At 39.2% G+C, this 15,414-nt stretch overlaps 1 protein-coding gene across 1 annotated transcript; it reads left to right on the top strand.

The window, feature by feature from the left end:
- Positions 1–4,116: 4,116 nt before the first annotated feature.
- On the top strand, positions 4,117–5,333 carry LOC135239777 (G-protein coupled receptor 4-like). Its single transcript, XM_064308729.1, has one exon. The coding sequence runs from the start codon at positions 4,240–4,242 to the stop codon at positions 5,143–5,145; it is 906 nt and encodes a 301-aa protein (XP_064164799.1). The 5' UTR covers positions 4,117–4,239; the 3' UTR covers positions 5,146–5,333.
- The last annotated feature ends 10,081 nt before the right edge of the window (positions 5,334–15,414 follow it).

Genomic DNA, 15,414 nt, shown 5'->3' with positions numbered 1-15,414 from the left:
TGTGTTGTAGTTTATTTAGTCTAGCAATATCTATTAATTCTTTGATTTTTTGAGGTGGAGCCTGATTCTGAATTACCTTTACAGAGCGGGAAAAATACAATGACAAAACATATTTCAGATTGATTTCACATTTCCAATTTGGCTATGAAGCCAAGGTGTGGCGAGTGCCCATTCTTACAAATAAGTTAAAATTAGCTTGTATCAACAAATAAAAGGGAAAAAAAGTGCAGGTGACCTCGTAAAACGGCAAAGGTGCGTTTTCTCAATTTGCTTGAGCAGAATTTAGCCAACCAAATTTAATTCTGTTGATGAATACATGTAGCTATGATTGGGGCATTAAATAGACTGCTCTACAGGTGTTCAGAGCACTGAGCATCAGGCCTGTAATTGATTTTTTTCTTCTTCTTTCTTTTATACAGGGTATTCCCAGTCAACTGAAACCCTCCCTCCCTGATTATAAGTCGCCCTGGGGAACTTATGGCCTCTGGCAGCACTGACCATGGGACGCATTACCACAGTGAGGAACAGTGCTGGATACACAACCCCACAGCCCCATTACATTTGTTTTATATGTGCTGGCACTATACCGCTAAGCCCTCATTCAAAACAGTCTGATAATATTCAAACGCTCAACACCATGTCCCAGCATTCCCACTAAACCTTTGGTAATTGTGGTTATCTGTGCGGCCTCTGCTGAGTTTTTATTACGAGATACAATGGCAGATCAATCATGAGCACACATAAGACCTCAATGCTCAAATAGTCAAACACAAGTGGGATCAACAGCAACACCGGAACCTAAAAGAAACGTTGAGCGCCACATTCAAAAATGAATGAAGAATGAAAGCTGTTTAAAAAAAAAAATCCTGTATGCATATGTAGGATAAGAGTGCCTACTAAAACACCTAAATATATCAAAGAGAGAGAAAAAGAGGAAGGTGCAATCACTGTAAACTGCAGGTGACAAAGAAAGTAATGCATTTCAGCCTGTTACTCTGAAGGCATGCTTCCATTTACTGCATTATCTTTTATTAATAATGTTTTGCAGTTTATGTTGATTATATTAACACAAATATTTCATTAAATTGGCTTTTGCTTTTTACTCACAAAGAAGAAAAGAAAGGCATTGTGTTGAACAGATTACGCACACATTATTTATATATACTGTTTGAATGATCCAATTATTGCTGCAATAATTCTACTGTAACTCAGTTAAAAGATACATTGAAAGGATTGTGTTCTGTGATGTTAAGTGTTCTGAAATCAGAGCCCATGAAATAAAAGTGAGTAACAAATTTAGCCAGGCATCTGTACTGGCGGTAGACTGAAAATGCATGAATTAAAAAAAAAAAAGGATCAATGTGTCTTTTTCCATGCCGGTGCGTAACGCCAAGACTGAAAATCACTGTGTCACCCACATGTAACATGTTTCACTTTGTTACACCAAATTTCAGAATATGTAAACTGTTGCATCAGTTGTTTACAACGAATTTACATCAAGCACCTATGGCGAATTGCATCACCGCCAATCGGTGCGAACGCTGATGGGCCACAAACAGCCTTTCCAAACGAATGCTCTCTTCTGTCGATTCACTGCTCAAGTGTCAAATATGTTTGTTTTTTAAAATATGATTTTCCTTTGCCATCCAAATAAGTATTCACCTGTGCACCTGTGTTTTTTTTATGCAAAGCTTTCGTGGCCATCACACCCCATGATAAACTGGAGGTGCTGGAAATTTGCCAAGCACCCCACCCTTTCTCTGCTGTTCTGATTGGCCAGAGGCATGATCCCAGCAGAGCTGAATTATCAGTGATGGGGTTTCTCTATATCTCTCTATTCCAGTCTCTGCTTCACTTCACACAGTCCAAACAGGGGTTCATGCAGGACTTAACTGGAGACAGCAGGGATCACAGCAGTACTGAGATAATTAAGGACAAATTGCACCACCAGCACTGGTAAGATTATTCTAAACTTCCTTTGTGTTGGGGAATGTAGTCTCCCTTTTACATATTTAATAAAAAATTATTTATGCTAATATACAAATATGGACTATTAACTCAGATGCTCTCAATCCATTGTTCTGGTTGAAGCAATCAATTTATTATTCATTTCTTCAGTGTTTGTTAATACATTGGATGTGTATTGATCTACATTAAGTGCATTTGTGCAGAATAAGCTGCTGCCACATTGTAACAATTGAAAACCTCAATGTTAACAATTTGATATCAATGTAGGCACCTTTAGGTAGGTCCTTTAAAGCAGTGCTAGACATATTACTTTACACTGTTTGCAGTTTGACTGAAATGAGTTCAGGATGGTAGGTCACCACAGGGGGTGAAACACTCAAACAGTGCTGTAGACAGACATGCTATATAATTAATGTAATCTAATCACCGTGTCACTGGTGAACTTCACTATGATTATGATCTCTAGGAAGCAATTAATTAAAAGCTAGTGTCAAATAATAATTTTTTTGTTTAAACATTTTTAATGTAAGCTTTCCATGCATAGAGTACAGTGAGCTCAGTGTTTGGGACAAAGACATATTTTTCACGATTTGGCTCTGTACTCCATAATTTTACATTTATACAAACATTTAGATGTAATCAAACAATTCACATATGGCTAGAGTGCAGATTCTCAGCATCTGTTGAGCGCTGTTTTAATACACTGGTTTCACCATGGAGAAATTACAGCATTTATATGCATGGATAGGGTGGTTGCACATGTTATGTCACATAACATGCATTCGTCTGAATTATATCAGCAATAGCAGCAGACCTGGCTGACAACATTTCCAGATCAGTGAGTATACAGTGCCGTGAAAAAGTATTAGACCCCTTCCTGATTTCACACGGAATGGTTTCATATCTTAGTCTAATATTACAATTTGTCTAAAGGGAACCTGAGTAAGCAGAAAACTCATTTTTAAAATTACTATTTCATTTATTTAATGAAAAAAGTTATTAAACACCCATATCACCCATGTGAAAAAGTAACTGCCCCCTTAAACTTAACTTGTTGCACCACTTTTAGCAGCAATAACTGAAACCAAACACGTCCTATAATTTGATATCAGTCTCTCATATCGCTGTGGAGGAATTTTAGTGCACTCTTTGTTAAAGAACTGCTTTAATTCACACAAATCGGTGGGTTTTTGAGCCTGAACTACTTGTTTCAGGTCCTCCCGCAGCATCTCGATTGGGTTCAAATCAGGACTTTAACTAGGCCACTTAAATGTTTTTCTTTTCAGCCATCCAGCTGTGGACTTTCTTTTTTGTTTTAGATCATTGTCTTGCAGCATAACCCAATTACACTTCAACTTCAGCTCACGGACAGATGACTGGACATTCTCCTTAAGAATTTTCTGGTGCAGAGCAGAAGTCATGGTTCCTCCAATAACGGCAAGTCGTCCAGGTCCCGAGGCAGCAAAAGCCCTACTACCACCATTTTAGACTGCTGATAAGATGTTCCTACTGTAAAATCCTGTATTTGCTTTACCCCAGACATAATGGGACCCATGTCATCCAAACAGTTCCACTTTTAACTCAACTGTCCATAGAACTTTTTCCCAATAGGCTTGGGGATCAACCAGGTGCTTTTTGCACATTCAAATTCAAATTCAATATGAGTAAGGTTTATATTCAACAGGACTAGCCACAATCAAGCCTCTCTGTGTTCAATCAGCTGAATGTAATAATAAATTAAATGTGGTTAATTGGTAGATTGAGTAACTAAGGGGGGAATGACTTTTTTCACTTTTTCTTCACTACTTTTTTGCTATGCTAACTAAGAATATGAACACAAATTCTGATACAGATTAAATCCTTAACAATCCCTCAGAGGAGAAACATAAAAGCCCAAAACCATAATAATACCATAACCTGAATTATACAAAAGGTGAGAATGCTGGGGGGGGGGGGGGGATTACTTAAATTCGGACTGAAATAGTGGGTCTTCAGTCTTCAGAAAATGGCCAAAAATTTTCCTCTGTCCTGACAACTTTGGGCAGTTTGTTCCACCACTGAAGGGGCCAGTACAGACAGGCATTGTGACAGGGTGCCAGTGAAGGAAAGGTGCGATGCGAGCACACTTTGGAAGGTAGTAGAATGAAGAATGGCGAATGCAGCCCTGCAATTCTCACGCTATTGTGCTAATGCTTTCCTTTCTCTCTGTCTGAGCAGGAGCCCCCTAACCTGCGTGCCCTTGAATACCCATCTCCAGCCAGCTCAATCCCCATGGAGGTTTTCTACTATAACTCCTCCATCCTCTACATCCATAAGCTGTCAAACAGCAGCATTGGGGGCGGTGACATTACCGTGTACGAGCGGTGCAAGGCCATGCCCATCCCCTTGTTCATTTATCTGGTCCTACAGTTCATCAATATGTTCCTGGGGATCCCTGCTAACGTGATGGTGCTATGGCTTCTGCACAAGAACAAGGGGGACTCCTCCACCTCCGACATCTTCATCCTCCACCTGGCCATCCTGGATACCTTCTTCTGCCTCATCCCACCTTTGGAGCTGGCCAACAAACTCTTCCTCACCACCAGCAGCACCTGGTACGTACTGCGCTTCTTCTACGGGGTGAAAGACTCTTCGCCGCTCTTCCTCTCCTGCATCTGCATGGACCGCTACATGGCCGTCCTGCACCCAATCACCTTCACCGAGCTGAAGGACCGAAACCACCGTGCGGTCTGCGCTGCTGTGGTGTGGCTGATCACCCTGGCCTACGCGACGACAAAGAGCGTGGACAAAATCCCCAACTTTGGAAAGGCCTTCGTGGGCATTATCCTGCCAGCTTTTGCCTTCATGCTCTTCTGCAATGCGGCCATCCTAAACGCGCTCCGCAAGTCGGGCCCTGGCCGCGATGACATGCACCCCGTCAAGAAGAGGGCCTTCAAGATGGTGGTCATCATTCTGGCCATCATATTCTGCAACTACTTCCCGCCTGTGGCGCTCATGCCCTTCTATGACTACTTCACCGCAGAAGTGCTGAACTGCTATGTCCACCCTGTAGCCTTTGGCTTCATGGACATCAGCAGCAGCATTCAGCCCATTCTCTACCTCTCCCAGAAGTTTCCCAGCCTCCGATGCTGCTGCCCGAAGGATCAAGACTCAGGAAACTCCACCGATCCAAGCTGAACTTCTTGATGAAAAATCCATTGCGTAGACTTGCAGTTTAACATTTATTTTTGTTGGATTTTTCTCTCTGTAGTCATGGAATTGAAGCAGTTATTTGTAATGAAGCACTATTGAATTTTAAATAAATGAGCATGTACAGTCATTATTGAGTCTCAATAATGGGCCATTGACTAGGACTGTAAAAGATACAGCTGTGTTCAAAGATATATCAGTCTCCCAAATACAATAGCAATAAGTGTTGTTTATTGTATTTTAAAAAATAATTACGTATAATTATAATTTAATATTTTTCTGTCTAATATTTCAGATGTCTTTAAAAGCTTTATATATCTTCTGTTCTTTTTAAATGTGGTTAAACCTGATTTTTAGAATCATGAATAATAATCAAGAAAGAAGGTAGTTTAACCCTTAATCACTAGGCTTTGTGCGACTCTACATTCCATTTCTGACAGGCTTAATATGATAGACTTGTGCATGTATTAGAAATTACAGATTTTTTTTTTATCAGGGAAAGAAGTTGAGGTATGGTATGTTGGCACACACTTAGGTATGGTATGTTGGAACCAGCTTACCCAAGGAAACAAATATGCAGTGTACTGGAAGATGATGCTTACTTACCTTCCTAAATTACAAACTTATGAAATTATGAAAAATACACATTTTAAATAAATTTTAATCAAACCTGATTGTAATGTGTCAGTTCTGTTTGTGGATTCATCACAAGTGCTAAGCTGATGTGGTACTTCTGCAATTGTGCTTAGTACTTCTCCAGCCTGCAAAACATTTTTCACTGAGTTACACGGCCATCATGTTATTATTACATGGTTAGTATTATTTATATGCTATTCCTTCTTAATTTATTTTAATCTCATTTAAGAACACTTAACCACATTGGGAATCTTGTCTCATCACTGCAACATAAATTCAGTCATAGATTTGGGAGGCTGCAGACAAGCAACGCTCCCCTCTTCCATCAGCTGAGCTGCACAGTGATTGGGACAGAGCCGGAGGTCAGGGTGCACTCCATGTGCAGCTGGCCACTTGAACCAGAGGAGTCAGTCTTGCACGATTTAACAGGGAAAACCCTGCAGACCAATACCTTCCTCCCTGGGGGACACAGTGACCAGTCACACTACCTGGGATGAGCCTGCACTGGTAAATTCCATGTGTATATGACCTTCATAAAGCATTAGCCGCTGAACCCAGACACTCAAGATAAGCAAGTGTTATAGATTCTAATGCAAACAAGAGTATCACTAGGATCAATACAAAAGGGGGACAGCATTGCTCGCGTCTGGCAAGACCACTCAGTCTCTAAGCAATATTTGTTTACATAATTCATAGATTTTACTGTATAAAACTGTACGATAACATTGCATACATCCACTGTGTAATGACTGGACACTGACAGGCATGTAATTTGGAGGTTAAAAGGTTAAGTACCACAGAGTTTTTTCCCTTTGTGTCTAAACTTACATTAACAAATTACATTTAATTTCATTAAACATTAATGATTTTGGTAAAAATTAAAAATAAAAGGACACACATGCAAATCTAAACCCTCGCAAGTTCATAACGTGATTTTGTTGCTTTGACACAATGAATTACTTTCGTAGCCATGCAAAAAAAATCTAAAACTGTTATCTTTATATTTAAGTAAACACGGATAACTGTGATTATTCACTGAATTAAAGCAAGGATAAAACCATGAGACAAGTACCACAACTCAGAGGGCTCCAAACAAAACAAACATGTTTCAGAAGAATCAACACTTGTGAATATAGTGGTTTGATAAGCTTAGTTCTTTTTTGAACCTCTGAGGTAGCTGGACTAAAGTACTCATTTTTCATTTTAATTGATATTCATCTTTTATTTAAGAAACCTCTCTGTTTATGGGGAGATGGGGCAGATTAAGGTCTATAATGAAACTAAATCAGATTGTGAGCAGCTGGAGCAGTGTTTAACTGGTTATCGAGGCAGACCACCCTTGTGATGCACAGGTAATGTCACATGACTGGAATAACTAAAATCCCCAATTGTCAAGGCTTCAACATCAAATTAAATATGCACACCTAAATTTAGCAACATTATGAAATTAAATGTGAAACTTGAATGGTTCTGAACACATGCTAATAAGGCCACCGCCACTTTACAGTAACAAGCCAGTGAAATAGATTAGAATGCAGTGTTACTGAAGCTAAAATAAATGCAAGAGCTAATATAGGGGAAATGATACACAGAGTTATGTTATAAAATCCTAATATGCTTCCATGAAGATGAAATTTAACATATACACATTAATAAAGCATTAAACCTAGAGAAAACAAGGAAGGGTCAGTACAGATGCTCAAATATAATTTAGGGATTGTTAAAAATTCTCAAAATGTAGCTGAAAAAACCCATATCAACTTCAGAAATAACAGTTATTCAAGATAGCACATTATTCTAGCAACGAATAATTTCTTTACAGTCTCATGTTTGTTCACATCAGCATTTGTTCTGGTGTTTTCAAGCCATCAGCCTGAAACTGCATGTAATTTCTTATCTATTGGTATATTAAAATGTATTTTCACAACCCATTAAGAAATGTCTTTTGGTTTCAAATTGTTTATTCAAGCATGTGTTATAAACCCCACTTATATTCCCTCTATTCCTTGCTACACAGCAAATTGTTTCTAGATGTAAATGACACTGGCACCACCTAGTGCCCAGAGAAAGACATTGTAATGACCCCTAGCAGTTACAGTACCATTCCACAGGAGCAGGCTTTGGAAGAGGTCTATGTAAGAGGAAGGTCAAAATATTTCTATCTGGCAAGCATTGAAGTGGGCTGCAAAGATTGATTTAAATGGTGTTGTGTTTGAGGAGAGATTCCATTCTGTCAGTCTCACTTTTCAATCTAATCTCTTCTTGTCAAGTCATTATAAAGGGAAACCATAGCTGCAAGCAGTGATTCCTGGGGTCAAACCAGCATTAGCAACAGTTCTCAAACACAGAGATTATGATGGTGGACAACAACTTTACATGTATGTTCCAAATGAGATTATGGACCATGCCATTAACTTTGGGACAGGTCTGATGCAGCAGCAAATTTTTTAATATATAATATTTGGATCTCTAGCACACCACCGTGTGGTTAGATTGATTCATCACAAGACAGAGCCGACAACTAAAGCACATATAGGCTATACTGTGTGTTGCTAATGAGGGCTTTTGCCATTGTAGAAAGTTTGAAATTTGTTAAAAAATAATAATAATTTTTAAAAAAGAAATTTTTGCCAAGGAACTATAAAGATCACAATATTTCCTGCAGTTTCAAATTTTTTGAAAAACACTTAAAATCCTTCTCCTACTATGAAAAATTATGATTTCCATGAAATTTGGGGTTTAGCTCATCTCACTTGTATTACTTTTCTCGCACTTACGACAAAATATGGCCGAATCATTTGGCTGATTCTCATGAAACACTGCAGATTTCTAGTGGCACTCAATAAACCAATACCAAATTTGGTAGTGATTAGCAACTTGATCCAAAGAGCCTTACCATTTTTAACAGATCGCCCGGCTATTATTCTAGACTTATTCTAGACTATTATTCACAACTCCCCCACATATTGAGAAACTGTTCATGCTCTGCACACCTGTCCAACCACCAGTGTGCAGGACATCTCCAGGGCAACAGAATAATCCCTCACATGTCTGGACCCTCAATTCAATAAGACCCAGTATAATTCAAGTTAAAAATAAAACAAGTTGAACTATGCGGTTGTTCCCTGCACTTGGACCGGTACTTCTCTCTAGGGGTTTCGTCATACTTGTTCCTGGTTATGGTTATACACTTTGTTGTACGTCGCTCTGGATAAGAGCGTCTGCCAAATGCCTGTAATGTAATGTAATTCTGCTTGGATAGTTTGAATTGTTTTAAATTGCAACATATGCCCTCTCAGAGTACACTCCCAGAAGAAATGGTTCCAAAAGGTTCCTCTATATCTCAATAGGGGAACCCTATCTATTTCAACGGTTCTTTATCTGGGAAAAATTATCAGTCTGGGAGCATTCACAATTCTCTCACAAACCATAGAGGGTTACAAAATGGTTCCTCTATAAAGACAAGCCAAAGAATCTTTTTTCCTGAATGTAGCTTTTCTGACTGTGAGTTAAGGGTTTCTGACATATTACAGAGAAATAATACTAACAAATTATAGTACTGACTTGTTTGTCATTCAAATATATTCAAAACCACTGGAAAGGTTCCACACAATCCTGAGGGATGTTTTATTTTGAGTCACGTACCCATCCGTTTGCATACAACTTTCCATAGCTTCGCATAATCCAAGGGACCGCACCTGTGCACAGATGTAAATATTCATATCTGATTTCTTTCTTCACGTACCAAGTAACTCTAGAGTTCTAAAGCACCAAATGCACACTGAACCTGCTTCCTAGATAATGGCAGAGAATGCTTACGTTGATGATTTGCATTAATGAGTTCAGGGATGGCGAACTACCACCAAGTGTCAGACTGTCACACAGCCTAGGCAGGAATCCTTGCTGCAAAAGTATAACAAAGCTGAAAGTTACTATGTTGATACGCCAGATTTGATTAGAATGAGTTGTTTAGTCTGTAGTTGGATACAGAACCAGATCAGAGTTGGCCCACTTTACTGAACCCTTTGTGAATCTAGCCCCAAGACGGAGTTCATCTCCGAATTGGTCAGCTTTGCATCATGAGCTGAATCTTGTGAAACACAATACAGCACAGCAACACTTTCACGTGAAATCTAACTGTAATTTGTTTGGTAGAATGTGTGATTAGGATGTCTGAAACGCTTCGTTATCTAACACAGTTGTGCATTGCCTAGTCTTGTGCATTGGATGTCTCATTTGTAAACATGCAGGCCATTTAGCAGCTATGGGGGCTATGGTAGGAAAATAAGAAATATAAGCATAATTAAATGCCCATACACTTCTTGGGACTGGTACATCACACATCAACCTGTTCTCTCCAATAGTGTAATTTAAATCCTCCATTACAGCCAAAATACTCCTGCAATTTAACACCACAATGGGTGACCCAGAAGCCCGATCCGTTTTATGTTTACAATAACATTTCATGGAATTACACAAATCAAAGGTAGCATTATAAACAGGCGCACAACAAGTGAGGATCGATCCGGAAACTGTTAAATAAATGTAGAACGGGGATCTGATTTCTGGGAGAGGGGGTTGATGACGGATAATTCAATATTTTAATAGACGCTAATTGTCCTACCTTCGTTTGGATAACTTCGTGCCATTGTATGCCTTTGCACAACGAGTTTCCCCATTAAATTAAATGTCATAGTTAATACAAGTAAGAAAGACAGTAGGCCACACATATTTTTGTCTGAACGTTATGTGCGCTATCACTCAACAGTAAACTAGAGCCGCGTTTCCACCAAAAGTACCCGGAACTTTTAGTCCCAGGAACTACTTTTCAAGGAACTAGGTTATACAAAGGTTATACAAAGCGTCAAGGCGGACGAATAAATCCTTCACAGTATGAAAATAAAATATCAAAGAAAGAACAGCACGGCAGTCGCAAAAGCCATTTATAATTTAAGCCTAAAACGTATGAACACCGTAGCGGATGCAAAAAGAAAACCCCACTTTTTACCTAAAACACCACGCCGCGTATAAATAAAACGTCTTAACTCACCCTGACTGAGGCTCCCTCAGTGTAGCTGAAGGCGGCGCGTTTGTGGAAAGAATTTTCTCGTCCATCCACTCATTTCTGAATTTCAGTGTCTGTGAGCCAACCGTTATGTAGTTGGATCAGGTGAGAGGTGCGCTAGCCGGATAACGCAAGTCTTGCGTTTGTGGCTGGATAAGGCGAGACTTGCGTTTATGTAGATGGATAAGTACAGTCTTGCGTTTATGCAGCTGGATAGCAGGACACGTTGGGGTAGCTCCGGGTGCCATGCAAGCACGTACCCCTTTTTTGCCCCAATTTAAAAATGCATTACCGTTGCTGTCGTTACCGGTCATTGATTAATTTATTTGTTTACCTTAAAATACTGTTGCCTACAATGGGTGTCGTAAAACTTTTTCACGGTTGGAGTCCTTTTCTCACTTTGAGCACCTGCCCATTAAAAGGTCTACACTGCCCTGTTGGATAAAGTTGCATCTGTGCCGCATGCTGCCCCTATAAAATGTTTTTCAGGGTGTAAAATGCAATCCCGCAATGGCAGTTGAGATCCCCTTTTACCGACAGAACGTTGATTGAAGGGAACTGGGGAGAGTGATAAGCAGTCCACTTATTGTCTCCGCAGGTAACTCCGATTATACCTTTCGAGGTATTCACTAATGTCACGAATAGAATATCCTAATACAATTACAATTTTCTTTTTTCCGCTTCTTCTGATTCTTCCACATCACTGTGCGCCTTCTTGTCCGGCCCAAGGGCTGTCCTGATTTGGTGGCGCGATCACCTCAACGCAACCCCGCAGTTAATTTGAAACCTGAAAACAAAGAGAGAAAAAATTTCTACATGGGCAGCTCATAGGTCGGACGCCCCTGTCATTCAAACCCACATTTGCTATTGTTTTACTAATTTCATTGCCAATTAAATATTTCGTAATGTTACTTTCCCCTTTTCACACAAATTAAACTATAAACAATTATTTAATATGCAAGTAACCTAAATTATTTTTGGAGACCAGTGGTCGCAGATGGCAGAAGATCCGCTAAAATATGCCACGCCTGCAGGAAAAAGAATCGTTTCTGCTGCTGACAGAAGACTGCCATAAACAATTCACAGTCACATAGTAAACAGCTAACGCTAGCAGTTCTGAACACACAGAGCAGTAACACACGGCTACCCTCTACATTTGTTTGCACTAATGATAAGTAAAAAAAAAAAGATAATGCAATTAGCGAGCTAGTATTAGCAACTGATTTTTATTAAAAAGTGCTAGGTGACCTCACAAACAGGATGACGTCTCTTTTATCAGTTCGTTTGAGCAGCTGAATGTTCATCTATCAGATTTACTTTTAGCCAACTAAATTTAATCGTGTTGACAAATTCATCCATGATCTGAGCTTTAAATCGACAGTTCTACCCTGCAAACACAGCGCATAACACATTGAAATAACTAAGTACCTATTTTGTTGAACGCTGTCCTGAATACCGGGGTATAAACGGAGAGACTGGCACCAGCTGGGTTACTGGCTTTCAAATTCAAGGCGATCCCGGCAAGGAAACTCTGCCGTCCCTGAAGGCCATCACCACTCAATGGCTGAGTTATACGTCATCCTTGAGGGACGTTGTGAGCTGACATGGCAGCCAGCACTGAACCCGGAATGGTCGACCAACATTACACATACAGCAAGGAAGAGTGCTGGATACACAACCCCGCAGCCCCATTACAGCTGTTTTACGTGTATTGGCACTATACCCCTAAGCCCTCATGCAAATCCGTCCGATAATATTCAAACGCTCGACACCATGTCCCAGAATTCCCACAAAGCCTACAGTAATTGTCGCAGTGTTGTTTTCGTCAACTAACACGTTTCGCATTTTAAATGAGGAAAACACAACACAATTAAAACAGACCCCGACGATTTTTGTTGCAGTTGCTTTATTGCACATAGGCTAATAAATATATTGCAACCACGGCTTGACATTAACACCCGCTACCAGCCTAATGCATGTGGAATACGACAGTGGCATGTAACTAGTTCAGACTCTTCAGTTCTGATTGGAAGACACGACAGTGAGAACGATTGCAGCACCAAACACAGAAAAATAAATCAGGCACTTCGACCACAGAAAGTTCTGTGACCTGGACAGAAAATTGCAATTTAAAAATGAGGTAAAATTAAACAAAATGAAATAAATAAATATAAGTGATAGATTAAATTAATATAAGCGCATTATATACACATAATGGTCAATACCATTAGGTATCGCCAGTTCTCCTCAGTTGCCTGTAGGCGAGTAATAAAATACTTTTTTATTTGCAATGCAAAACTATTTTTATCAACTTTATGTAAAATTGTAGATACATGTACTCTTTGTTCTCTACACGGACACCTGGAGAACACTTGTGGCAAAGATCACACACATATGCAGTTTACTGAGGTTGGATAGCTGTAATGGCTTCTGTCCAAATAAAATAATATGCCCAAACAAAAGCTATGAGTTTGAGAATAAAATGTATTCATGTTTTATATTACTATTTAATGTCTTTATTGTCTTTAAAGCTGCTTATGTGACAGTGGCATTCACACTGCAGCTGGACATTGCTGTATGCACATGTAAAGCAATGTTCCCTCATGTAAAAGAGACATGCATCGTCACAACTGATGTATTGTTACAAACACTCTGAGTATGTTACAAAGTATTTTATAGTCATGGCATTTACTGGAGGTAGGGCATTAAATGTGGCAAAAAATGTGGACTAAAATGTGACTAACATACTTGGTTCTGTTCATTGACTGAAATAAATATGATTTTTGTCATTTTTTCTTGGTGAAAATGAATGGAGAAGGCATGACTAAAATGTGACTAAAACTAAAATGCATTTTACTGAAAAGACTAAGACCATGCCTAAGTTTGTTGACTAGACCAGTGCCCTGATCCTTATTACCAGTTAGAATGACAGATAAATAAGGAGTGCACGTAAAACATCAATACTCTTAGCCTACCAGAAACAGGACCAACAGCAACACAGGAACCTAAAAGAAACCGAGTGCCAGTACTCTGCACAAAAGTGGAATTGCGTCTTATTGCTGAAAAGAAAAATCACAGATTTTCATAGAATTGTTTTTTTGGGCTACATATATGAATAATTCTACAAATACAGAAAAGAACAGAGAATGAAAGCTGCTTTTTAAAAAAAAAATCCTGTATGAACATGTAAGCCACAGCAGATAAGAACTAAATGCCTAAATATCTTGTCTAATGTCATGTTATTCTGTCCTTTCGTGGTTTAATATATAGTGGTACCTGCTGTTACATTACATTACATTTATTTAGCAGACGCTTTTATCCAAAGCGACGTACAAAAGTGCATTTCATGGTCATGGACAACTACAAAACACAGGTTCAATAAGATACAATATTCATTTCATACAGCTATTTTTAGTAAAGAACACAGTTTAGTTCACTCAGTGAACACTATTCTGCCCTAACTTATGCCAAGCCAAACTAGGGAGAAGAACACGCTACAATATTAGGACAAATACAAATTACCAAAAAGTGCTGGAATGGGAGTACATGTAACATGAGTGTCATGAAAGGGGGGGATTTAAAGTGAAATGATATACAGAGTGGTGGTAGTTAGTCCAGGCATAGTCTGAAGAGATGCATCTTCAGACCGCGGCGGAAGATGGGTAGTGAGGGAGAGGTTCGAAGAGGGACAGGGTGTGTTACTGAGGTGTATGTGCAGTATATATAGCTTCTGAATGAATTCTTGTTGAACAGATTCTAGAAATGTTGGATCTCTATTTCCAGAGTGTAAATATAACTTAATGGTTCTTGCTCTTTTTCTAAATTCTATGAGTAGATCCAGGTTTACATACATCACATGATCTTGATTGTCTATGTCTCACAGGTGAATTCAGCATTAGTAACCTATATGTATGTGTGAGATAATTGTTGTGTTAAAGCCTTGATGAAGACAGCTTGCGGTTGAAATGTTGGCTATTTGAAAATGGCATTAGATGAAAAAGAGTGTGCGACCTTTATTTTTGAGTTTTATTTTCCGTTAATCTGCACCCTCGCCAAACCAGATGTGCGTATTCTTTCACACTCCGGAGCACTGACCATGGGACACCTGACCACAGAGCTGAATACACAACCGCGGAGCCCCATTAAGCTTGTTTTATGTCTATTGGCACCATACCTCTAAGGCCTCATTCAAAACAGACTGAAAGTATTCAAATACTCAAAACCATTCCCACTTGGTTTTCTGTGCTGCCTCTGTTGAGCTTGTTCAATATACCAGCGCACTGATCCTTAGTACCAGTTAGAATGACAGATCAGCAATGAGCACATTTAGAACATCAATGCTCTTAACCAAACACAAGCTGGATCAACAGCAACACCGGAACCTAAATACTCTGCAAAAAATACAAGCTGAGTGGAACTGTGTCTTACTGATGAAAACAAAAATCCTCAGACTTTCAAAGAATTGTTTTTGGGGCTACAGATATGAATGGACTTTACAAATACAGAAGAAATACACAATGAAAGCCGTTATAAAAACCATGTACACACATGTAAGT

This window comes from Anguilla rostrata, chromosome 14, assembly GCF_018555375.3.
Source record: "Anguilla rostrata isolate EN2019 chromosome 14, ASM1855537v3, whole genome shotgun sequence".
In the NCBI taxonomy this organism is placed as follows: Eukaryota; Metazoa; Chordata; class Actinopteri; order Anguilliformes; family Anguillidae; genus Anguilla; species Anguilla rostrata.
Note: the sequence above shows the minus strand (reverse complement) of the source record. Positions and strands in the feature narration are given on the sequence as shown.

Bases quoted from the DNA above. Each gene is read 5' to 3' on its own strand.
- LOC135239777 (XM_064308729.1), top strand. From the start codon at position 4,240: ATGGAGGTTTTCTACTATAACTCCTCCATCCTCTACATCCATAAGCTG.